This window comes from Calidris pugnax, unplaced genomic scaffold (genome assembly GCF_001431845.1).
Source record: "Calidris pugnax isolate Ruff unplaced genomic scaffold, ASM143184v1 scaffold69, whole genome shotgun sequence".
Lineage (NCBI taxonomy): Eukaryota > Metazoa > Chordata > Aves > Charadriiformes > Scolopacidae > Calidris > Calidris pugnax.
The window spans coordinates 8,050,665-8,075,525 of NW_015090859.1; the positions used below are offsets into that span (position 1 = coordinate 8,050,665).

Genomic DNA, 24,861 nt, shown 5'->3' on the forward strand with positions numbered 1-24,861 from the left:
TTTTGTTTTCCCCTTTTAAGCCTGGCAGTAGTGTCGGGCACAGTATTCTGCAAACGACCCTGCCGGTGCAGGGTAACCAGGGAGCAATACAACCCTGCCTGACACCCTGCCGTTTACACCTCCTTGGCTCTCATCCACGCTCTCAGCCAGCACACCTCAGTGGGAGCCCATGTTCAGTTTGTTAAAGAATGAGACTGGGCAAAAAACCTTAAAATGGAACTGCTTTTCTATAGAAAACTTTAAGACTACGTTTCCAGCTTTATGTCATGCTTCAACACACACACTTATATAAAAAACCCGGTAAATAAAATGCTTCGATCAAGGCTCGCTGCTGTGATGCTCCTTGGGTACAACAGCTTGCTTTCTCCCTCATCTCCTCAGTGGGTGAGGTTTCCCAGTCAGCTTAAGAGCTGAGGAGAGGAGGTAAAAGTGATGACAGGAACCAGAACCGTGAGGAACAGAGCCTCCTCCCCAGCAAGGCACCAAGGCTGGGCTTCTCCTGCCATGTGCGTCCTGGTGTGAAGAGGAACAGCAGTGGCACAGCATGGCACTGTCAGAGACCTGACTGACAGAGTGGCTCAACACCATTAAGTCATCCAAACCTCAAATGCCAAGGTGCTCTACATCCAGGTCTGAGTACTGAACTTACCCATTTTAAATCACAGCAGTTTGTGTTGTCCGGAGTCGGGCACTCCCATCAAAAACTTCCCCCCAAAAACTGACACCCTGCCTTTGGTCCTCTTCAAAGTCTCCACTGTGCAGAGTGCAAGCCCTTACTTCTCCAGCCATGAGGCACGCATGGCCCCCCTGGGATGTGGTTACAGATTTAGAAATCAGTATTTGAACCGGGCACATAAATTGGTGGGCAGCAGACTCCTCCAGACTGGCCAAGCTCAGTCATCACAACTGACCTCCCCTGGTGCCCCTCTGCTGAGAAGGGGTGCAGAGGGACACCAACCCTTCCTCCCAACCCATCCTTCCCACCTGCACCCTTCTTTTAGAGGATTATTGCACCATGGACAACCTTAAGAGCTATACACACAATCAGTATTGTCTCTTGTTATAGTTTTATGTCCATGCTTCAAAGACTCTTTACTTTGCTCTCCTGTAGCAGTCATTCCTCTGACAGAAGTGCTGATACAGGGACATCTGAAGGCTCCCACTCTCATCCCTGCTATCCCTTTCTCCCACTCCTGTTCCTATTTTACCTGAGCTAACGTTTTATTCCCAGGATGCTCACTTCAAAATTGACCAGTTGTTTATTATTTGCTTCTTTGCTTTTTTTTCATAAACTTTCTTCACAGCTCTTTGAGAATAAATATTTGTTTCTTCATGTCCAGTATGAGTTATGAAAACAACAGCAGCCAATGGCTGTTGATTCATGTCGTTAGCCATGCTCTGCTGACTCTGTACACACATATTGTGTAAATTTTAAAAAAATCTCTTATTACATGCATTACAAGTTGTCTCACTCTGGAGGGTGTGATATGGAAAGTTATCTTCCAGAGGAAACTAAGAACAAATGACAGTTCAGTAGCATTTCAGATAGAATTGCCCTGGTTTTATTCCTCTCTTGATATAACTTGTCAGGATTTGATATCTTGCTCTCTTTTTTTTTTTTATTTATGTTCATAGTATAGTTTTGCCTATTACCAATAAAAGACATGCATTAAAAGAGAAAAAATGAAGAAGTCAGAAACAGACAATTATTTCTGCCTCTAACTGCTATCAATCTATGTGCCACCTTTCCTTGCAAGTCACTATAGCCCTGACTCAGCGAAGTTCCCAACCACACACTTAACTGTAAGCCTGCGAGTAGTCTCAGTGAGTTTGCTTAGCCATATGTTCAAGTTTGACTGAATCAAGACCTCTAACAGATGTACACAAGTTTTATTAAATGTTAAACTGAGGAAAACAGAGTGTCTGGCTTTCTGCATAATCTGAAAATCAGGCAGGAACATTAGAAAGCAAGGTTTAATGTGGAGACCAACTTAAAAAAACATTCACTTTTTCTTCCTAAGACCACTTCTCACTTCCTGACTCAGACATCATTATCTTGGATAAATTCAAATCCAGGTTCATACTGTTCTAGCTTGGTTTTGCAAAAGCTGAGTCAAAAGGTTTTGCAAAATCAAAACTATAGTCAGCATAGTCTGGCTGCTGAAGTGTGCCTAAGACTGAAACAAGGTGGTAGAAATAAGCTTGGACTCTGCAGCCTTTGATCCCCATCCCCTGCTAAGAACTTTCACTCATAGCCTGTCACAGGTGACCCCACACTTATCACGATTATGACCCCAGAGGTTTGGTTTCAGTAGAGGACTTAGGGCATTTGCTTGTCATTCCTCCTTTATTCACCCCTTCAATAAAATGAGAAGTATTCTCTTCAACTGGAACCACAACCAGCTCGGCTTCCTAGAAGGAAAGCAAAATAGGATGTATGGACATCGAGTGTGTAAAAGGATGGGAGAATGGTGATCTTTGCTGAAGGTGAGTTAACTTTTGAAAAGGTAGCTGAATTTTCTTGTTTTGTGTCTCGGGTCCCTAATAAGTTACAAGGAAGAATGAGGGTCTAAAATAATAAAGCAAGAACTGTGAAATCAGAGCACCAAGTTCTGTACTGCTTTGTACTCCAATTCATCTGTCTTGACCTGACACTGGTTGGGAAGCCAGCTCAGAAAATGAAGGCCAGGGAGCATTTAATCACTTAAACCTGGAACAGTGGGCTGTCTGGCTGCGGCATTTTGAACAACCTCTAATTTCATAATTAAAGTTCAAGGGTGGCCAAAATAAAGAGAATTACATCAATCGGCAGCTGCTAATGAATACTGGTGAGTCTTCCATTTCAGTGAAACTACAACTTCATAAAGATTAATTGTGTCGCATAGCACAGGGTTGCAGCTGCCTGATTATTGGAAAAGTTGCCTGATGATGATGAAAGCAGCAAGACCTTGAAATTGTTCTGTATCCAGAACTTGGAGAGTAACCAGAGTGGGGAGAGGCATGAAACAGCCTCCTGAGCATCACCACTGATCTCAGGAGAGAACTCCCAAGGCATTGGATGCTTATATTAATGCAGTGGATTGAGTTCCTCCTCAACTGAGCCAGTGAAGCCCAGACAGCTGTTCAGCATCATCTGCAAGGGTTGGACAGACAGCTCTTTGGACCTCTCAGACTGTACCGACCAGGTGTATGATTTAGTTACTTACACTTGGGCAGCTGGTATAATTTTTAGGTACTGTGGGATATCCTGTTTGTCATTGAGCACAAAGATGAAGTTTTGTGACGCACCTGGCATCTGCAGAGAAGTATCTTGGATACTCTGTGGCTTCTTAGGAAGCAATAATCACCTACACATAGACAACTGACCTTTTCTCAGACCTCCACTGACTATAGCAGAGGCTTGTACTCACAGCTCACATGTACAGACTGACATACAGACACATGAATTTGGGGTGTTTTAATTGCTGTGCTGGATTCCATCCTTACTGACCCCGTAGCCAAAATATACACCCAGTAAAAGATCAGTGCTCACTGGCTTTTGCTCACTTTTGTTAGGGCTCTTCAGATTCAGCATGCTCATGAAGTTGCTGGTAGTTCCTTTCACTTTTGTTCTCTGTCCCTCAGCCCCCATGCTCCTTCAGTTATTCCAATCTCTTTCCTTCTTCCTCTTCCATATCTTTTATGCACTGCTCTCTGTACAATAGGATGGTCTTCTTCCTTCAGACCCTGCATCCTGAGTTTTTGTCACAATCTTTAGAAATTATCACAGCTGACTGTGATAATATGTGACATAGCGATGCACCCCATCAAGGACCATTGGAGAGAACATCTACTACAGTCCTGAGGTCCTTGTTTTGCCAGCTGGGCCATATAGGTCTGACATTCCCCTGGCTGAGGAACACTTCCAACCTTAGGCTGGGTTAAGTGCTGGTCAAATGCTCTTGTACTAAAGAAGGTACCATACAAGACAAAAAGTAGCAGCCAAGACTTTCAAAAATGATGGGATTCAGATATCCCCACTCTCAGGATTTACTGTTGGCTGACTCTAGGCACTCGCCGCTCCCTGTGCAGGCTGGTTTTAATGCCATTTGGAGATACTGAAATTAGACATGTTCAAATGACATGATACCATGTTGTGCAGGCACCTGAGCAATCTTTGAGCCAGGTATTTTAAGTGTGCATCACTGTAATTGTCTTGTCAGATAACTTGACCTGCTGAGAAAAATAAATAACATACAAGGACACTGGAATATGTGTTTAAAAAGTTATATGCAAGTGCTGAATTACTGATTCAATTCTTCCAGGAATTTCTGCTTTCACTGGATATAAAGCTACTTAAGACTATGTGTAGGTTAAAAGACTGGATTGTTTCCTAGTCCTTAGGTACATGTCCCAGCAGTATCCCAACTCCAGAAAGGTCAAGAGCCCTGAATGCATCTCAGTTTCCACAGACAGGAAATTAATATCTATTAATTGGAAAGGAAATACAGAGTCCAGACAGGAGTGGGCCAGGATTCTGGGTGCACCCAGCCAGTAATCCAGATTCAGACTGTGTCTCCTAAACCTTCGGATTGTGCCTGGTTTTTAATCCCTGAGATCAGAAGATCCCGCAGGCAGAGCAGCCGCGCTGCTTTGTGTGCACAGCGCAGAGCAAGCTGTCAGTGCTGAGTAAATAATACATAACAAGTTTTATAACCAGGACTTAAAAACTGTATAACAGTTCTCTCGTGGCAGCTGCGTATTTGCTTACTGTGGGAACTGAGTGACATTTGAATGCGCACACCCGGGCAGCTCGTCGGTCTGGGGAGCTCTGCCACCCTTCCCGCCAGCTCCTGCTGCTAGCATCTGATCCATGACATGGGGGTGACGCTCAGTTCCAGCCCCAAGCAGACCACAGGGGAGGCATAGACTTGCCTCTTCAGAGGGACTTCTAGGAGAGTAGGAAAAGCTGCTTTTCTAGAGCCCTAACAGCTCTGAATACACCAAAGGTACTGCTGCACCACTGTCCTCGGAGCAGCAGTGTCCCCTTGCCAGCTTTTTCTGGCATGGGGAGAGGAGAGGAGGCTTGCCTGTCCCTGAATCCACCTCTCTGGAACTGGAAAGAGTTATAAAAATAAATTAATGTCTTCAAGTAAGGGTAATATGTGCATTTTAACAATTTCTTGTGTGTAGTTCACAGAATTCACAGAATCTTCTAGGTTGGAAGGGCCCTTAAAGATCATCTTGTCCAACCATCAACCTAACTGACAAAAATAGACACCCGCACAACAAACAAGGAGCATCATCACTAAACCATACCTCCCTGCACCACATCAACCCGTCTTTTGAACACCTCCAGGGATGGTGCCTCAACCACCTCCCTGGGCAGCCCATTCCAATGTCTGATAACCCTTTCAGTGAAAAAATTTTTCCTAATATCCAGCCTGAACCTCCCCTGGAGTAACTTGAGGCCATTTCCTCTCGTCCTGTCGCCTGTGACATGGGAGAAGAGACTGACCCCCATCTCTCTACAGCCTCCTTTCAGGTAGTTGTAGAGAGCAATAAGGTCTCCCCATAATGATCCTTGCGCAGGATCCCCGTTGCGGAGCGGGTTTAAGTATGTGTAGTTCTTACCGATATTATCCTTGACATTTTCATTCAAACTGGAGAAAGTAGACAAAGTCAAATATTTCACCTGGTTTTCTTTGTTTTTAAGGAGTTTTTTCCTCCTTTTTCATAGGAGTAGAGACCTGGAAGAAATCTCACACACCATCAAATCCTGTTTCCTGCTGCCTCTCTCAGTCACATCAATTCACCCCTTTCTCCAGCTGATCGTGCTCTATCCTGAATCTGCTCAGGCCTCTTGCAGCCTCTCTTCCAACCGGGAAGCGACTCCACAGCCTCACTCTTCCTCTGCTTAGAGACCTACTAATTTGCAGATGTTGTATAGTGCTGGCCTGTTTATAGTACTTAATTCTGCTCTTCTGCCTTACAGAGTCCTGATTTCCTGAGCTACTCTGAGGGAGCAATCAGTCTCTGTTTCAGTTGGCTGAACAAGCTGAGCCCTAGTTTCTTTTTAATCTCATCTACAGCAAAATAACTTCCAAACAAAAAGTGCTCAAGCAACTCCGCTCCAAGCCCCTTGGGAAATTGTACTTCAGAAGGAAAGCCATCTTTCTAGAAAAAGACTGTGTCGCTGGGTGACATTTCCACTTGTCTCTCCATGGGAGGGGTGTTGATCACCTGAAAACATCACAGAAACTGGTGCAAGAGTGCAGAAGAGCCAGGGTGCGGGTCCATCCCATGCATTTTCTCACTCCTCTTTCTATCCTTTTCTTCTGTGGCTCTGTTCTCATTTTGAGTCTCTCAGCTCATTACCTCTCTAGAAGTGTCCCCTGAGTTTAGGGTAACTGTAAAGATGGCTCCACTCATCAGTCAATATTCCCGTAGAGAACCTCATAATTTACACCAGGCCAGGTTTCTCTCTCTGAAGCCCCAAGAGAACAGTCCCTCTGCTTCTCCCAGTATAAAGCTTTATGTGACGCCTGCCCTTTGCACAAGGCTGTGAAATGAACAGGCTTTTCCTTGCACCCTCTCCACCCACACAGAAATCAGTGGGAGCTTTTGTAGGCTTTAGCATGTGATTAGACTAGCTCAGAGTACTGGTGCTGTAAGATCAACTTCTCTGTTGCAGGTTTTAACCTTGTATTTTTCAACATACAGAAAGAATTAAATGTTCTGGATTTAATGTTCATCATAAGGACATGACAGCCAAAGCTTCCTTCTCCAAGAAAAATACAGTTATGACTTATTTTAGAATGCTCTTTTTAATGGGTTGTCACAGATATGATCAAACCACAGGAGGTTGTTAAAAATACATGTCACTCCAGACACTGCAACCTACAGCAGGTTTTCAACAATTCATGTTCTGATGGGAAAGTTATCTTTGCCATGCTCATTATTATCTGCCCCTATCTGAATAAGTTTATTTTACATCCTTACCTTGTGGTCTTTAGGTTTGTGTTGCACTTTTTTGCAATTAAATCTTTCTTATTTCCTTGGGTTGTTTCGGGGTTCTTTTTCCCAAGCAGGTACAGCACAACTGCTGGTGGTAAAAAAAAAAAAAAGAAAAAAAAAAAAGAAAGATCCACTTACTCATAGGTGATAAAAATTCACAGTAAAGCCACAGATGTAGCAGAGTGAGAATTACTGTAGCAGCAGGAACAGAAGATAAAAGAGGATTACATACGATGAAATGTAGTAATTGACTAGAAGTCACTGAAAAATACCAGATGGATGTCACTATTCCACACAGCTCTAATATGCCTGTAGACTTTATTGAGCTTCACTTGAGCTTTGCTTTTAGTATTTTCCTGAGTGTAATTGAGGTTTATTGATACGCTATTATGGGCCAGTTTATATGTGACCATAAAAAAATACAGTTTGAGGCCCCTGTATAACCAGGAACACTGTACTATCCTGCTTAGCTGAAGACCGTCACATTAATGACTGCAATAAGATAAATTCGTGTTTCCTCCCTGAGACCTTTGCATAGAGTATGAACAGTAAATGCTTCACACAGCATTTAAATTGCAGAAGCATTTTCAGTGAGGGATTGCTGCGTAAAAAGATCAGGCATGCAATTTCAGATACTGCCAAAAGAAGCTTATATGGGATTTTCATTCTGGTTTTGCGTATAAAGAAAACAAATCTACATACTATAATGACTTGCCATAGTCAGTTTGGAGCTCTGCTTAGTTATCAAGAATTTATTTTTCTATTTATTTTAGAACTAAGGGCAGGGGAGGAAGGTTATATTTGAATTTTGCTTTTCTTTATCTCTTTCCACCTGGCGGGGGTTGAAATAAAAGGGAGTGAGGGAAAGCAAGCTCGCTCTCTTCTGAGTTGGAGGGTCCTGCCACTTTTCTTATTTGGCTGGTGAGATGGTGCCTCAGTGGCCAGGAATTTGCTATTAGTAGGATTAGCTGGTACCTAACTCAAAAAGTTCCTGCCTTCCTGGCAAAGGATTAGAGCATCATGATGGGAAGAAAAGATGCTTCATCAGAGAGACCCAGTGTGGCTGGAATTTCACAGTGAAATGAAGCAAGATTTTTTTGGGTAGGTGAAACCAGCTGTCAAATCTGCATCTGCCCTTGTGCAATCCTCCATTGCAGTGTGGGGTGCACCATTTGGGTTATCTCTCCGAAAAAAGCATATGGGAGATTGGAGCACCTAGACAAGGTCTGTCATCTGGCAGCGAGGCAGCTAAACCAGACGAGAAGTAGAACAGACCCCAACACGGCACCTCTGAGACACCAAAACATGGGAAGGTCTCAGGCACCATTCACAAGCTGAGCCAGGATCTCAGTCCAACCTCAGGTCAGAGGAAATGGAACTTCTGCAAATACACAGGTATTGGGTAATATCTGCAAATACACCTTAAGGACAGTGATGAACTGGCAAGAGAAAATCAGCCCAGAGAGCCCAAGTGCTGGGATGACAGATCAGAAGGTCCTGGCTGACTGGCCAGAGACAAGACCCTTCCTCCATTAAGAGTGATCTAGCTGTGAGCCCTCTCCTGAGGGTTGGCTTCTCCACTGGGTCAGCTTTCCCAGAAACACTTTCTCCTCGTCATCCTCATGCTCACCCTCACTCTCATCCTCATCCTCTTCCATTTCTCTGTCTCCTGCTGTGTTTCCAGCTTCTCCACCTTTCACACAAGCACTACAGTGCTAGCTCAGAGGCACACAGGCTTAGAAAGTGAAATCTTGGGGTGCCAGCACCCCAGGCTGTGCTGCATTGCCCTGCAGCAGAGCAGCTGTCCCACAGCCAGCTGGGGAGCCGGGGCACGGGCAGGAGGTGGCACCAGCAGGCTTGCATAGGGCAGGTGGCCTCGGGTCTCTGTTGGCCACAGCCTGGGGATCAGCACTGCTGGACATGCCAGCAAACCCTGCCACAGCTACAGATGCCTGCGCCCTTCTGTCAGTAATTAATTCCCCTAAACCACTGAATCGCCATCACTTGCTAGCTCTCCCTTCCTGACGCTCTGCCTTCACGCAGCTTTCATCCAAACGAGCAAAAGGGACACATTCCCCACCCTCTTGTAGCCCGCTTCAAATGTTTCCTCTTAACACTTTCATTTAAACTGTGCTTTGACTGCACGTGGTTATGTTGGCCATTTTACTCACACGGGAAAGAAAGCACGATTGCCGCGGTTTAATTCTCAGATATTGATTTTCTTGCATCCTCATCAAGGCTCTTCCTCTGTTTGAACCCTGGCAGAGAAGGCGGGAGTGCCAAGCTCTGCCACGCACGCTACACCTCCAAAATCCCACGTGCCCTTGTTTTCCTTCCCCCTTGCCAGGGCACCTGCATTTCTGATGATCAACTCCACCCGGTTTTCTTTCCCCTTTTCTACACCCAGTCAGCAGGATCTCTTTGAAAAACATCAAAACCTGTGACGATGGTTGACTCGACTACTCTGACGAGCTCCTAACACCCCAACGTGTCACAGACCAAATCAGAGCGCACCGCGGCTGTGGCCACTGACATTGAGTCTCTAATTAAAAATTTTGAACTTCTTGGGGAGAAGATGATGTGCCCTGTGTGATGTGTATTTTAATCATCCTTCAGAAAAAAAAAAAATATTTTTGTTGTTTCTTCCTTTTAAAACACCTTTAATGAGCATTATTTTATAGCCAGTAAGAGTATGGTAATTCAGTACTTAGTTGATTTTAGGAATTAAATTGTGGGAGGCTGTCACATGTACTTGCCCTTAAACCTATTTGAATAAAGTTTTATTTATATAATAAAAAATAATTATACTGTTCTAGGACACATGTAATTTTCAGTTATGTAAATGGGATATCTACAGGAAAAATGTGTTGTTCTATTTGTGACATTGTTCCAGACTGTGCACGCTGCCACTGGACACTCTTTGTGATAAAAATGCATCATAGTATATGGACTTTGTTTCCACTACAGATATTTTTGTACAGAGTATGGTCAGAAATACTATTATACAAAATGGTAAAAAGGAGGTTGCAAGTACATATTTTCAAGTAAACATTTTCAAACTATTTTTAGCAAATCAAAAATAAATTTTGATGAAAACAAATGTACTTTTAAATGCTTCTGCTTCAAGGTCTTAACCCATTTCTAGAAAATGAAATTCTGGTAATTTTCTAAACAGACTGCATTTAAATACATAAAGCCAAATAGTCTTCTTAACAAGCAAGGGAAACAAGTATTTCTATTATTCAGATTTTATTTTGTGAGGTATTTTTTAAGAACATTTCTTGGTGACAGTGAAGCAACCTTGTAAAGTAGCTTCATGGTGTAGAATATACACCATAGCTTTAGAGGGGACCCTCTAACAGGAAAATTGTGCCATAAATCACCTTTGCTCTCTACAATTTTCACATTCAACAAAATCTCCACAGCGTGTTTTTCCTCTGAACAACATTGGCCTTGTCTTTTGGTCTCTAGCTTCTACTTCTGACACACATACAACTATTTTCTTATTGTTCCTTCCATTTGCTGTTCAAGAGGACATCTACTGCCTGCTTATTTAAGAAAGTGCCTTTTGCATTGCTGGTAATAAATTAAAAGCTGTCATAGGAACACATAATAAATAGATTAAACACATAGTTCAACATTTGAAGATGAAACTGTAAACACCAGCAAGCTGTCACCTTGACATTTGCATACATTCATCTAGAAGACGATTTAAATATCTTTGGCTGTTTGCTTCAGTATAATGTCACTGCCTTTCTCCAGAAGGATACATTCAATAAAACTTATTGAAGGAGAGCAGAACAAAGAAAAACATGGAGTGTAATATGCAAAGCCACTGCAAATACAACATTACAGTCGGTAGAAACCCATGTAAAGAAGTAGTCATAAGAACCCTAGTATAATAACAAACCTTTGGAAGGGATAAAAGACTGAACTGAAGCACCATGAATACATCAGGTGTTTACTGTCTCGTTACAGAGCATGGGAAATAAAGGCATCTTTAGCCACTTTTTGTGATCCTCACATGTATATGAGTTCTTAGGTACTAACACACAACCACACACTGTCTGATAGGCCGCAGAACGGGCATTTGGCACCAGCACTAATTATTCCCCAATGCCGGTCTCAGCCGCACCAGGTATTTGCTCATTAGCATGCTGCTGTACTGCCAAAGGATGGATGAGACAAAAACAGACGCAAGAGAAGAGATAAAAGGAGGTGAACGGGGGGAAAGGCCTTTTAAGTGTCTGTCTCTCTTCTCTCTGAGGACCTCCCTCCCAAACTACCTTAAGCTGACTAGCTGACATCTGGGCTGTAGATGCAGTACATCTGTCCCAAGTGCAGCCCTTTGGTACATTTTGCTTTCTCTTTGCCCTCTACGATGGTGACAAAAAGCCAGATCATTTCGAGTATCCCCACAATTACAGCAGTGAGAATGTGCCCTGTTGCTAATAATAGACATAACCATTTTTCCAAGTTCTGTATTTTATTCAGAACCATTTCACTCAATTTTAATAACATCACATGTTCAGAAATGAATATAATTAGCTTTTTCTTGGCCGAGGTAAAATAAGCAAAATTGTTCTCTCATCGATCAAAAAGAAGTCAGTGAAAAGAAGGCTGATTACAATGCACATGTGGTAACATCTAATCTAATATTCCTCTTTATGAGGGAGAGAAGAGTCAGACATGAGGTTTATATCATAATCATATCAAATAAATACTTTCCTACTGTCTTGTCTGTAGTGCTGCAGCTGAATTGGGATGACAGATCCAGTATTTATGAAGTCTGACAGAGAAGCACAGCTCAAGGGGGTTTGATATATGCTGGCACAAATATGTCCTTTTTATTTTATTTTGCTGCTTGGATCAGACAGAAATTTATCACTCTGATTAGTAAGTATTTATGTCAGCAAATTCATAATGCTATAAAGCATTTCTCTTCCAAGTTTCACAGCTTTGGAGATAAGTAGGGAAAGGGGGGGAAAGCCAGAAGGATACCTGTATTTCATATGCTTTTCAGCAAGAACTGTAGGCAACAAAAACAACTTGCAAGCTACTAACCACCATTTAAACAGGAAAGCTAAGGGACATTTCTTTCAAATTGTAACCATAAATAGCTCACTACATGCTAACACAATTTTGCCTACATGCCTCACTGTGGGGATAATAGAGGGGCTGCTTCTTTATGGAACTCTCTCTAAGCAATTTTGGGTCTCTGTAGAAAAAGATTGCTTCACAGCACTCATTGCTCACAGAAATGTCTGGTCCTCATCCTGAGCACAATCAAATCTCCTAATAAATATCAGCAGAATGCCGCTGCTTGGGAGATATTTACAGTGGGACCATCTGAAGCGTTTCATTCTCCTGATGTATGGTGTCATAAACAACCCATCTGTAAATACATCATTAGAGCATCAATCCTTATAATTATATACAGCAGACGGAGGAGCAAGGGAACAGTGACATTTCCCAGTTCAGGACATACCAGTTGCTCCCCCTTGTTGTTAAACCTACTGTTAAGCCCATGCAGAGGCCCCTTCTTTTACACCTCACTGCAATTTCGGCCCGCCTTGCGGTTCAGCACTGAGTAGATCATGTTACTGATACAGTACTTCTGCTAAGAAACCTTTCCCTTGGCCTGCAATTTGACTAACAGCTTCACAGACTAGAGATGAACTGATGAATAGATACACATTTTCTAATGTTGGCTGCAAAGTGGCCTTTCACTCATGCAGAATAAGTAATTCCACGAGCGTCAGATGTGACAAAGCCTCCGTTTCTTGCCATTTGTGTCCTCTGATATTATTTTTGTTTGCCAAATTACACAACAACTTTCCATTAACACCACAAATGCATGCAATGTCTTCCCACAGAATATATTGGCAGGGATCCTTGGGCTGGCACGTTCAGCGATGCCAATAAGCCAGAGGGATCAGACATAAGCCAGGGGTGAATTTGCAAGTGTTCATACTCCCATTTCTCATCTACCCAACTGCCTGTTTCTATAAAACTGGTAAAAACATAATTACTTTTGAGACCTCTGCCTCTCTGTCAAAACTGGCTGGAAACAGCTACTGAGTTCAAGAGTCATTAAGAGTGAGGAGAAAGACCCACGGGCTGAAGAAGGGATCATCCCAGGCTTGTTTCCATGGGAAATCAAGACACAAATGTTCAGAAAAAAAAAGTGGGGTTTAGCACAGGCCACAGCCTGCGTGAGAAGAGCTGGAAGTGAGCCAGCCTCACTCCATCAGGAAAAGCTGTCAAGGCTGCTAAGGAAGGGAACGGCGTGGGGGAGATACCTGGGGTCGGCCAGGAGAAGGAGGACGGCTGGAGTTCCCAAAACAGGATCAGCTATTTGCAGCCAAACTCTGCTACGCTGCCCAGATGAATAAAACCCTTCACAGCGGTTGCTGGCAAGGCAGAGAGGGACTCCAAAACCTTCTGACTCAGTTTGGCCACCAGCAGGAGAAGCCCTGGAAATCAGTCCTTCTCAGTAACGTGGTCTCCATCTCGAAAGGGAAAGGGGAAGGGGCAGCAGGTCCTGCACCATCCCTCTCTTGCTCACCAATCCCCAAGCACTCGGTAGCCTTACCGCTGATCTTCAAAATGACTTTTCCCTGTGTAGCTTTGCAGATACTCTCCACGGGGCACAGATGGATGCCTCCTTGTAGGCAGGGTTTCTTTTCATGTGCGTTTTGTAGCTTCCAAGAAAGTGTAAGCTCTAAATAACACTTTTCCCTCTCTTAGGGGTCTTAACAGACATCTCTCCTGGGTAGTGCCTCAGGTATCTAGTAAGATAAGAAATTATGTTAAAGCTTTCTTGTGGAGAAAACTTGGGAACTTTTAACTATTTTTGAGACTTGCGTTGGGTTCAGCCACAGACAGTTTACATAGACCTTGCTTTTTTAGAAATTAAAGCTAAAAATATAGAAACCTCCTCTGATTTAGATTTATAGTGAGTCTCCTGACACTTCCTACTAAAAGCCTGACAAATTATCTATCTGATTTCAGACTAAGCCTGGATAACTCAGAATGCATGATCTGCCTGAGGTTTTGTTTATAATGGCTTGATTTTTAATTTGATATTTTAGGGAAAGATTTTGCAAGGAAAAAAAAATAATTTCCATGCCTGGCTTCTGATTTTTTTTCAAAGTTAATAACACCTGCATTTCTTTGTATAATGATTCAACAGTTCGAATCCGCTATTTTTCTAATTAAAGCCATTAATCTGAAAAGAATATTATGGACAGTAAATCTTTTCTACAAAAATATGTTTGTTTGATAATGAATTGCCTATTACCTGAAAATCTATCCTGTGCTGTTCTGTTTTTCAGCTCAGTACAGCAGCCTGAATACTACACACAAATTTTCTAGTTAATTGTCTGTACAGAATACATTTCCCCCTGGTCTTTTAGAAATGCTTCTGTCAACTTTGGCCCTTCTGTCTGGATCGAGCCTTTGAGGAATTTGTGCATTGCCCCCTGAGTCTGTTCATTACACAGCAAGGGGAATTGCAGGCAAGATAAGTCCTGATTGAAAACAGCATATTTTTGAATCATACATGTCACAGCACCAGTTAGAAGTAAAGTAGGGAAAATGTAGTGCAGCCTGCAGGTTGTCAGTATTTATGCATTCGTTCTACTGATGGTACAACTTCTTGGCTGTCTGCTGCTGAATATCCTTTCATCTTTGTCTCTCCTGCCTGGTGACGTATGCTAAGAGACTTAATCAGTTCTGTCCAGATGGATGCTAATGAAGGAGACATTATACAAAACATTATTATAAATTCCTATTCACATCTCATTTTCTTTTGTCTCACTCTATTTTTAGAGCTGATTTCTGGAGGTGCAATTACAATCCCAATATTTATCAAGCAGTCAACATCTGAAGGTGCTATTTCATGTCCACCCACTCCAATTTTTTTCTGCCAACAGCTGATGAACAAGTCCTACACATATTATTCATCTGTCCCATAATAATATCGACCTCATGCGACATTTATATAAAAAACAATACCAAAACCACATTATGTTTTTAGATATGTGATAAAGATGTCTTCTTGTCTACATACTGGGGCAGCCATTTTTTACAGAGATTATTTGAACGCACACATGGGCAGCAGCACATAAATATTCAGGACAGTGACTGGAAAATATTGCAGGTTCCAATTTCAGGAGACATTAGGAAGGAACAAGTGGTTCTGTGAGATGCTAATAAAGTCTGATTACTGTCACACTTTAATATTGTAGCTGACTGACTTTGGCCCCTAAGAAGCTGCAAGCACCAGTGAAACTATTGTCAGAATTGGGACATTTATACTCTAGCTCTCCTGTTGAATTTTTATGGTGTCAGTAAAGGAAAATGTCACACTGTCAGGGCTTCAACAGGACTTCTCTCACCAGCACCCACGCTCACCAAGTTCAAAGAAATGCAGTGACCTTTGGGATGTCTATCTTTTTGCAAAATAGTTGGACTCGATGACCTTAAAGGTCTTTTACAATCTAAATGATCCTATGACTCTGTGAAAGCGACAGAAGCTATCAAAGGTGTCCAGAAATAATTAACAAGGAAAACAGGCAACCGAATGGGATCACACACAAAGATTGGACTGCCTTGCACAAAACTGTGAAACTGAGACAAAGTGTAAGTAGTGAAATCAGGCCACAGTGAGCATACTTCCAAAGAGTGTACTTGTGCTTCTTTACCAAACACAACTGTTTAAACTCTAGTTTTACTGTTGATTCAAAAGATGACATTTTATACAAAAGAATGGCTGCTCTCATGCTGGGATATCTTTTCACTGCTGGCTTAGAAGTAGATATAAGTCTTGAGAAAGGCAAAAACTTGTATTTTGTGATGCTCTAACTGCTGGGATCAGGGGGAAAGGAAGGAAGAGGGCTGGGACTGATGACTGCTGTGCTCCTGTAACTGTAAGAAAAAAGGCATGCCTGTTTTTGAGGAAAATGACCTCTGTTATTCTGAAGAAAGAGAAACGGGACTACAGGCAATGCTGGTAGCAAAGCCTTCAGTTAAGGCTTCCTGAAAAGTTGGTGTTTTTTCCCTGATTATTTATTGCTTAAAATGTTGCTAGACAGAAACTTTTTTGGCTGGCCTTTCGGCTATCCAGTACCTACTTCTGTTGATGCACCATCACGTCACATGCAGTACCCATCACACCTGCCTGTCTCAAGAGCCAGGTGGACAGAAAGGGTGACGCCACCTCCAAGTTCTCACTTTAAGGAAACCATGTGGTTGTGGCACTGAGGGTGTGTAGTGCCCTTGCCTTGGAAGAGGGCATGGTATTATCAGGGAAATCATCTTGTTGGGAGTGATGTGACATTTGTGCTTTCTGAGAACTGTCCCATATTTGGCCATTGTATGAATGGAGAAATCTTGTCTTGCCTTGATTGTTCCCTTCAAACAGACTTATACTCCTCTGAAACAGCAAGAAGTGCCCTTCTTTCTATTTTAGGGTTGCTATTTGTTAGCTGCTGGCCCAATGGCAAGCACAGGCAACAGACAACATCCCTCCCTGGAAGAGCTGCCAGCCTGACGAGTACAAGAAGGCAACCAGACGAACAAATTTCAGGCCAGAGAATGGCTCTCTTGCAACTTTTAAATTATTCACAAGATCTCTTTGTAAATTATTAAGTTCCCAGTTCTTAGATTTAGCTCTTTGAGTTTACAGGATACGTTCTCAGATGCTCACAGCTGTAGCTGGCAACCATTCATCTCACTCAGAGGACGGCAGCATAGCCCTTCAGAGTTAAGCATCCTAGTTTTGTTTTCTTGTTATAATTTTCTTTTGGCTTCTCTGGTCTTTAAAAGGACAAGTATCAAAGGCAGGCAAGGGAAAGGGAGAGCAAAATACTTACATCAACACTTAACCGTACCTCAGACCACTCAGATTCCCCCACTCATCCCAAGGGCCTGCTCAATCCTCTTCTGCTAAATAGCAAAGCTTTCAGTAGTTCCAGTGCAAATAAAAAGAAAATCAATTTTGGCTCTTATCCAGGACTCAGCCCTGTCCTGGGATACTTTCACTGTCCCAAGTTTGGTGTCTGCAGGCCCAGGGCCAGAGACACCAATTTATATTCCTGCAGTTACCCAGGTAAGAACAGCACCTGTGACATGTTTGTGTCCCTTATTCTCCTTTCATCAACCACTACTGATGTCTGCCCTCGGGCCCATCCTGGTGACTGCTGTCCTCAACACAGATCTTAATCAGTAAAATAGCAAAATTTTGGTGTGCTGCATATCTACATTGCTTAGTTAGTATTACAATTCACCTGAGAGGTCACTGAGGATTATTGTCCCCGTTGGGCAAACCAACAGATTCATGCCAGCTTTTAAACTGTGGATATCACAAGTCACATCATATTTCATTGAAATGATATTTTGGAATCTCTCCCTGCTGGTAAGGGAAGGGCAACGATGTTATCCGTCACAACAATACTGTGAAGGAGAAATTACCCGCTGTTTGTCACTTCCCCACATCTCAAGTCTCCTTTTGAAGTATCCAGTGCTGACAATAGAGAAAGGTACCCTAGTGAGTTAGCTGGACTGTAGGCCTGACCTGGCTTGGCATTTCCTGTGCTCCTGCTTTTCCAGAAGTGCTGAGTATCCACAGCATCCATGAAGGTATCCAGAATTGTGTCGTGCTGGCCACAGGCATGCATAGAATACAACAAAATTAAGCAGGTGAAGAACTTAATCTAAAAGTGTCATGAATTAGATTCTGAAGCTCAGCCAACTGCCTAAACCTAGGCAATGTTGCCTGTTTTCAGAATAAGTTAGCATTTTTCTCTGTTACACTTTTACAATCGACTTTCCCCTAATCCCTACAAATCACAGCTTTTTGCTTCTCCCACTGAAATTCTCTGCTAAGAACTGGTTTTCTTTGGCATGTCTCTCTGCTGTGGATTTACTACCTGGAACTTGTTCCTTGATGTAGGCTTACCTCTCTCTGCCCTTGATGCACATACTTTCCTTGGTGGTCTGGCTTTGCTTTCTTATAACTATTCCTGCAGATGTTTGCTACCCTTCGCCAGGTCTTGTAAGTTTATTCTCACCACTCAAACCCATCCTGCATGTCCTTTGTATTCCTTTTGCACATGTCATACAGTTCAACTTACTTTATAAACTGTGATAAGAAAGATTTGGAGACCTGCTGTGAAAAGTTATTAACCCAGCCCCAGAGCTTCTAAACGGAAACTTTGGTTATACTGCTGTGTTACCTTCCTTATCATTTCAGTGAACTAATGTCACGAACAGGTTTTTTCCCATTTGTTTCAGACCCCTGAAATAACCACCCCGCTACCCACGGCTATAAACCAAATCCCTGGAGCTGTGGCTGGCCGAAGAGAGACGGCCAGAGTTCATGCCCAAGCAGCTTCAGCAATGCTGACTTCAATCCTGAAGGAGCTGAGGAGCAATATGAAGGATACAGTAAAATTTTGGATCAGGCAGGGTTCCTTATTTCTAGGATTTCCTTCTCTGCTATTTTCAAATAATCTTTGTGGGTTTTTTTTCCCCCGACCCCACCCAGGGATAGAAATCTTCATTCTGGAACACTAGAAATATTTTCCCTGTACCACCAGAGGAGCCTGCATTTGCCTGTGGACACATCCTCAGCAGGTCCCAGCTGTGCCGAGTGAAGATCTCACCCTCCCTTGCTCGCACTCAGTTGCTTGTCGTTCCTCTTTGATGGAGGGCGACACGCTGATCAGGTAGCCAGCTGAGACAATCTGCTCCCTGTGAAAATAAGAGATGGGCTAGCAAAGACCGAGCAGTTAATTTCCTTAAGCTGTCTGACTGATTTACAGTGTCTAGGATGAATCAGGGACCGACTATGTGAGCAGTGCAGCAGGCAGATCCAAGGAGGATCCAAGGACCCTCCACCTGGCAGGAGGGTGGTGACAAGGAGCTCTCTGCCTTCTGGGAATGACAGTCTCTCGAGTAACACTGCTGAAACAAGATGCGTGTCCCCAGCACCAGCAGTGCCCCATCAGGCAGAAGCAAAGGTTTGGAGCAAATCCACTGTTTTGTCTCATCTCCAGTCTTCTTAGTAAAGCTTCAGTCTGCTAAAGAGAGCCAGGCAATGGCAGACATTTGCAAGGAGGCTGCAGTCCTCCCACTCTTTCAACAGAGTCAATTAGCAGTTCCTCCCCAGGGCTGCCAGGAGGCTTTCTGGTCTGTTTGTACAACAGTAAACAGTCTGAAAACCAGAAAACAACATTGTCATGTCAGTCAAAAGCTGGCATCAACAAGCTGGTCTCCCACATCTAAACAAAGCCATTTTAGGGCCTAACTAAATTTTGTTTATCTTTTGTTAGTTTTCATTTATTTTCCACAGTTTTCCATTTTTTAGATGCTGACGGTCAAAGGCAGATCATAACATTTGCACATATTCAGTCTTTAAAAGTAGAAGAAAACAGGGAGGAGGTGCTTCTGAAAACATCTCATTTCAGGTTTTCATATACAGACATTTCAGATATGAATTAGTGCTCCTGTTGGACCATAATCTGAAACACCTCTTATTATAAGCAGTCAGAAGAGTTCAGAAATAATCAGAAGCCCAGTGATTACAGCATGAAAACACTTGCATTTACTAAACCATCTCATGTCCACACATTCATGTTTGTGTCATGATCTCATTCTGTAAAATCCTCAGCTTCTATTGAAATTGTTAAGCATCACAGAGGATGCAGAGTATCACCTTGAAGAGCAAAGCTTTTAGCTTTTCTCACTTCCAAAGCTGTATTGTTTGTTATTTGACACAGGAATCTTTTGCAGAGCTGTGAATCGATCCCACTCAGAGGCTGACCTTCACTTTGTTCAGACAACCAGGAAGAGGAATAAATCTACAGGAGAAACATAAACTAAATTAGTTTTATTTTCTTCCGGGTGACAGAGTTCATAGACATCGTTTATTTCCACCTTCAGGCTACACAGAAAATCATTGCCAGGCAGGCAGCTACAGAAGCTGTGTGCTTAGTAGCTGAAGAGCACCCAGGGGAGATGCTCTCAGCCTTTCTGGGACAATCCCTCCCCTGTGATAGGTAAGTGTTTGTATCCTCAGAAAAAGAGTATGAATGAATTTGCTGGTCTTAAGCAAGACTCTACGTCTCCAGACTGACCAGATAGGAGAACTGTGGTTTGCCATGCAATGGAGAGTACTCTAGAGACTGATTTATGTGCAAGACAGTGTGCTAAGGTTAAAACAGAGCAAAAGAGAGCAGAAGTGCACAGGATGTTGTAGAATCATAAAATGGTTTGGGTTGGAAGGGACCTTAAAGATCATCTAGTTCCAGCCCCCCTGCCATGGGCAGGGACACCTCCCACCAGACCAGGTTGCTCAAGGTCAAGATAAGCCTGCCAACTTTGCAGTGATTCTGCCTCAAGACTCATTTTATGGGGCAAAAATGGGAAGAAGCAGATAGCTGAAAGTCCACTTCTAAATAACTGCTCTCAACCTCACCTGTTCAGCACATTCAGTACATTTTTTTCAATTTACAGCCATTCAACCGAACTGGCAGTGTCAAAAGAAATGTCAGTCCCCAAGTTCTTGCAGAGCTCCATGTTAAAAAAAAAAAACAAAAAAACCAACCAAACAAAAAAAAAAGACATTGCTTCAACAAGTTTGAAAGCTGTGAATTAAGTCACAGCTTTGAGAATCGTGCCTCTCTGCTACCTTTTGCTGTAAGAACATGCAGGCAGGCATAGGACACAGAGCTGCCTTCTTTTATAACCAAAGGCTTTTGGTACAAGCCTGAGGGAGTATCTGTGGATTATGTATGGCCGCTGTAAAGCAAACCAGGAGGGAATCTCAGAGCTATGAGGAAAGGGAGAGAGCATGAGAGAGCTCATGAGGGTCTCTCAAGAGGGTTTGGGATGGAAGTTCCATCATTCCCATGACAAGCTGGAAATCTAAAATCTCTGCAAAAAAAACTTTCTTGTGTTTTTTATGTTTGCCCCTCATAACAGAAAAAGTTAAAAAAAAAGTGACCTATAAACAGAAACTTTGAAAGAATATCTGCTTGCATTAATAGACCCAAGTGACAGACGTTGGCTAAAGTCTCCTCCCTTGACTCCTGGCAGATGAAAAACAAGGATTCATTAGCGACACTAGCAGAAGACCTGATCCCAGAGTGGCTTCAGACAGTGCAGACCAAAACTGTTTGGAATTTTTTTTTATTATTAATGATTTTAGTCATGACTTAAAAAAAAAAAAATCAAGCAGGAACAATCAGGATTTTTGATCTTTTCTTTCAAGGTCTGATAATTTTTCCTTTTCAGGCTTCTATTTACCTTAAAAGATAGGAGCATTTAGGACTGTTAGCTAAAAAAAATCAGTGTGCTAAGAAAACTGAAAAAGGGATCGTGCGACTTTGGCAAACACAGCTCTGTCTGTCTAAGCTTGCAGAAATATGTGGTTCAGGGTAGTCATAGAATCATAGAATCATTCAGGTTGGAAAAGACCCTTGGGATCATCTAGTCCATCCACTAACCCCACTCTACCAAGTTCTCCCCTGCACCATATCCCTCAACACCACATCTAAACAACTCTTAAGCACATTCAGGGATGGTGACTCAACCAACTCCCTGGGCACTCTTTCCGTGAAGAATTTTTTCCTAATGTTCAGTCTAAACCTACCCTGTTGCAGCTTGAAGCCATTCCCTCTTGTTCTGTCACTAATTACCTGGGAGAAGAGAACAGCACCAACCTCTCTACAATGTCCTTTCAAGTAGTTGTAGAGTGTGATGAGGTCTCCCCTCAGCCTCCTCTTCCTCAAACTTAACAGTTCCAGCTCCTTCAATCGCTCTTCATAACATTTATTCTCCAGGCCCTTCACCAGCTTCAGCACCTCTGCACTCGCTCCAGCACCTCGATATCTCTCTTGCATTGAGTTGCCCAAAACTGGACACAATACTCCAGGTGTGGCCTCACCAGTGCTGAGTACAGGGGGACAATCACCTCCCTACTTCTGCTGGTCACTCTATTTCTAATACAAGCCAGGATGCCATTGGCTTTCGTGGCCACCTGGGCACACTGCTGGCTCATATTCAGCCGCTTGTCAACTAGAAGCCCCAGGTCCTTTTCTGCCAGGCAGCTTTCCAGCCACGCTTCCCCAAGCCTGTAGCAATGCATGGGGTTATTGTGGCCTAAGTGCAGGACCTGGTACCTGACCTTGTTGAAGCTCATACCGTTAATGTTGGCCCAATGATCCAATCTATCCAAGTCTCCCTGTAAAGCCTCCCTATCCTCATGCAGATCAACACTCCTGCTTAACTTGGTGCCATAGTCCTTTATTTTCATTCCACATCTACCACAGTTTCTTCATCTTTTGCTGCATGGGCTCTCTCTTCACTTAGGCTACTAATTTAACATATTGGCAAAAAAATTATTTCCTTTTGGACTTATGGCATTGTCTTCTTCAGGCAAAAAAAACCAAAAAATCTTTCTGATGGGTGCATTACTTCCTTCCTGTAGAACAAAAAAGTTAAAAAGCAATCATCATAGTTACCTTAAAGCCTGAAATTTGATCAAGAAAACCTCAAGCCATCCATCCTCACACAGTTACAGCAGTGGAGCTAATGGCTGTACCATTGCTACCTGACCAGTGGCAATTGTGATTGCTGGTGACAGCTTCCCTCTGCTAACTGTCAGGTTGAGTGACAATAACGTACAATTTGCTGTAGCTTGGGAGAATAAAAAAGTGTATTTATTGCAAAGACAGCAAGATTATAGTTTAATAGTTAAACTAGTTAATGTGTTAAATTTCTGTCCTTTTTTTCCCCAGACAGTAAAAGTCCTGTGTATAATATTCCATAATAAGGAATGCAAAGCGCCTATGGGTGCTTTTTATGTTCCGTATTCATCTTCCTGGTCTTTCAGGCACATTACTTAGGGAGTCTCCCAGTGGTCATGTATGGCTCAGAGAACAGATTGAAAGCATCCAGTTTTGTGGTAGTTAATTGTTAATGTAATGGATAATCCTATTTTTACGAGCTATGGAGGAAGACAGTTCATAGACAATAGTTTGAGATCAGCTCCAAAAATAAGTTGAATGAGGACGTTCACAGTAGCACAGCTGGTTTACAAAATTTTCTAACAGGAGAGTCTCCTGGAATTATTTTCATAAAGGTGAGTGGAGTAATAAAGCCCCAGGGTAGGTAAATATATATGCTCTAAATACGAATGCAGAAGACACAAAAGAAAACCTATCAGCAGAAGGTTGTTTGAAAAATAGGATGAGAAGTGGTTAGTTTTCTATTTCTTCTCCAAATGCTAACAAAGACCCAACATATCTGTATACTTGTAAAAAATCTCTCCTGTTGCCTGTCTCTCACTTATTCTACATTCAGAGCTTATATTCTTCTGTCTTTTCTGACTGTTTTTCTGGTAGCAGAGTTTATGTACTAAAATTCAATATTTTATTAACAAAAATATGTAAAAGCATAAGATGCTGCAGTAATGGCAATGAAATTAAAAGACAAATGCAATTAGCATGGTAGATCAGACTTGGGCTAATCCAAGCAGATAGGCATGCTTCACTGAGACTTGTAGTTGTTTTCAATTGTGCTTACCAGAAGTTGAGAAGAACCAAAAACCCCAGAGACACTCAGCTGACATCTGGATATCCTGCTGGTTTGCCTTCTTGCTTCTTATTCTGGGGGAAGGAGAGACATGAAGTGAAGAAAATGCAAGGAGAGTAACTCCAAAAGTCACATTCATCCTTTATCTTTAATAATGGGCAGCTAATCATCAACATGTCTGCTACGAAGCAGAAAAGAAATGGGAGAAAGGCACAGCTTTCCTAGCCATAGCACGATGGTTCAAGGCAGTACAAATCTGAAGTAAACTGAAATTTCAGTGGAGTCACAAATAGACTCGAGTCACATTCTATACTGGGATATTGCAAGGCACTTTATTCAATACCATGAAATAAATAGGACTGATAACCCGACTGTACATGCTGGGTGTTAGCAGAAGAAATAATGAATGTGCCAACATGGAAATAGAAAGAGCAGCTGTGCTGATTCTATTAGTCACATGTAGGCAGGATATGGTGCCAGGACTCACAGCACCAAAATCACCTACCCCTCATGTCTCAATAGCTGTGAACATTTGGGTGTATATGCTTTTCTGTTTCAAGGTCAGTCAGCCCTTTGTCAGTAGACTGTTAAGCTTTTGGATAGATCTAATCAACATGAACCCTGCAATTCCATTCTGTCTAGTGCATTACCATACATTGATAGAAAAAGTAGAACCCAATTCGTATTAAATTTGCTAGAGCGGAGAGCCCGATTTGAAATGACAATGGAACTCTCATTATTTTACTCTATGCCTTGGGCTACTCGTGCAGGCCTGCCAGCTGATTACTGATGGGTTCACCTTTTGTCCTGAATCCAGCTGTGCACCTGACACTCTGAAAGCTACCACTGAACAGGATAAATCCTCCTTGATTAAATTCAATTAACCATGTTGAAATGTTTATCAATATCAGAAACTTACCTGGAAGGTGTTCTTCTTCTAGCTTGGCAAGAGAAAAATGTTCTGAATTCATCTGGTTGGACTATGCAATTTACTAGCTGTGTAATACATCCTCCCTTGGATTATTCCTTCCTCTCTAACAGTAGGAGCAATCATATTTATCCTACAGATCACTGTCAAGTACTAACACAGACTTGATTTTTCCATTTTTACCAAGGCACTTCCCCTCTTGCACCAGTGGGTGCTGAAGCTGACCATGATGACCTTGGAGGCTGAGCCTCCTTCCTGTTTTGAAGACCTGGGGATATTTGAGGGTTAATGCTGTCAGTCTTTCTCAATAAAAAAAAAAAAAAAAAAAAAAAAAA

At 42.5% G+C, this 24,861-nt stretch overlaps 1 protein-coding gene across 1 annotated transcript in view; it reads right to left on the reverse strand.

The window, feature by feature from the left end:
• LOC106889251 (T-cell activation Rho GTPase-activating protein-like) overlaps nucleotides 1-23,639 on the reverse strand; it is a 102,820-nt gene extending 79,181 nt beyond the window's left edge. Inside the window, exons 1-4 of the mRNA XM_014944087.1 lie at nucleotides 23,590-23,639; nucleotides 18,594-18,753; nucleotides 17,576-17,660; nucleotides 6,982-7,081 (exon numbers count right to left, since the gene is read on the reverse strand). Of these exons, the coding sequence (XP_014799573.1) occupies nucleotides 6,982-7,081; nucleotides 17,576-17,660; nucleotides 18,594-18,611 (203 nt within the window). The 5' untranslated portion in view covers nucleotides 18,612-18,753; nucleotides 23,590-23,639. The remainder of the gene's footprint in view (nucleotides 1-6,981; nucleotides 7,082-17,575; nucleotides 17,661-18,593; nucleotides 18,754-23,589) is intronic.
• Nucleotides 23,640-24,861: the final 1,222 nt, after the last annotated feature.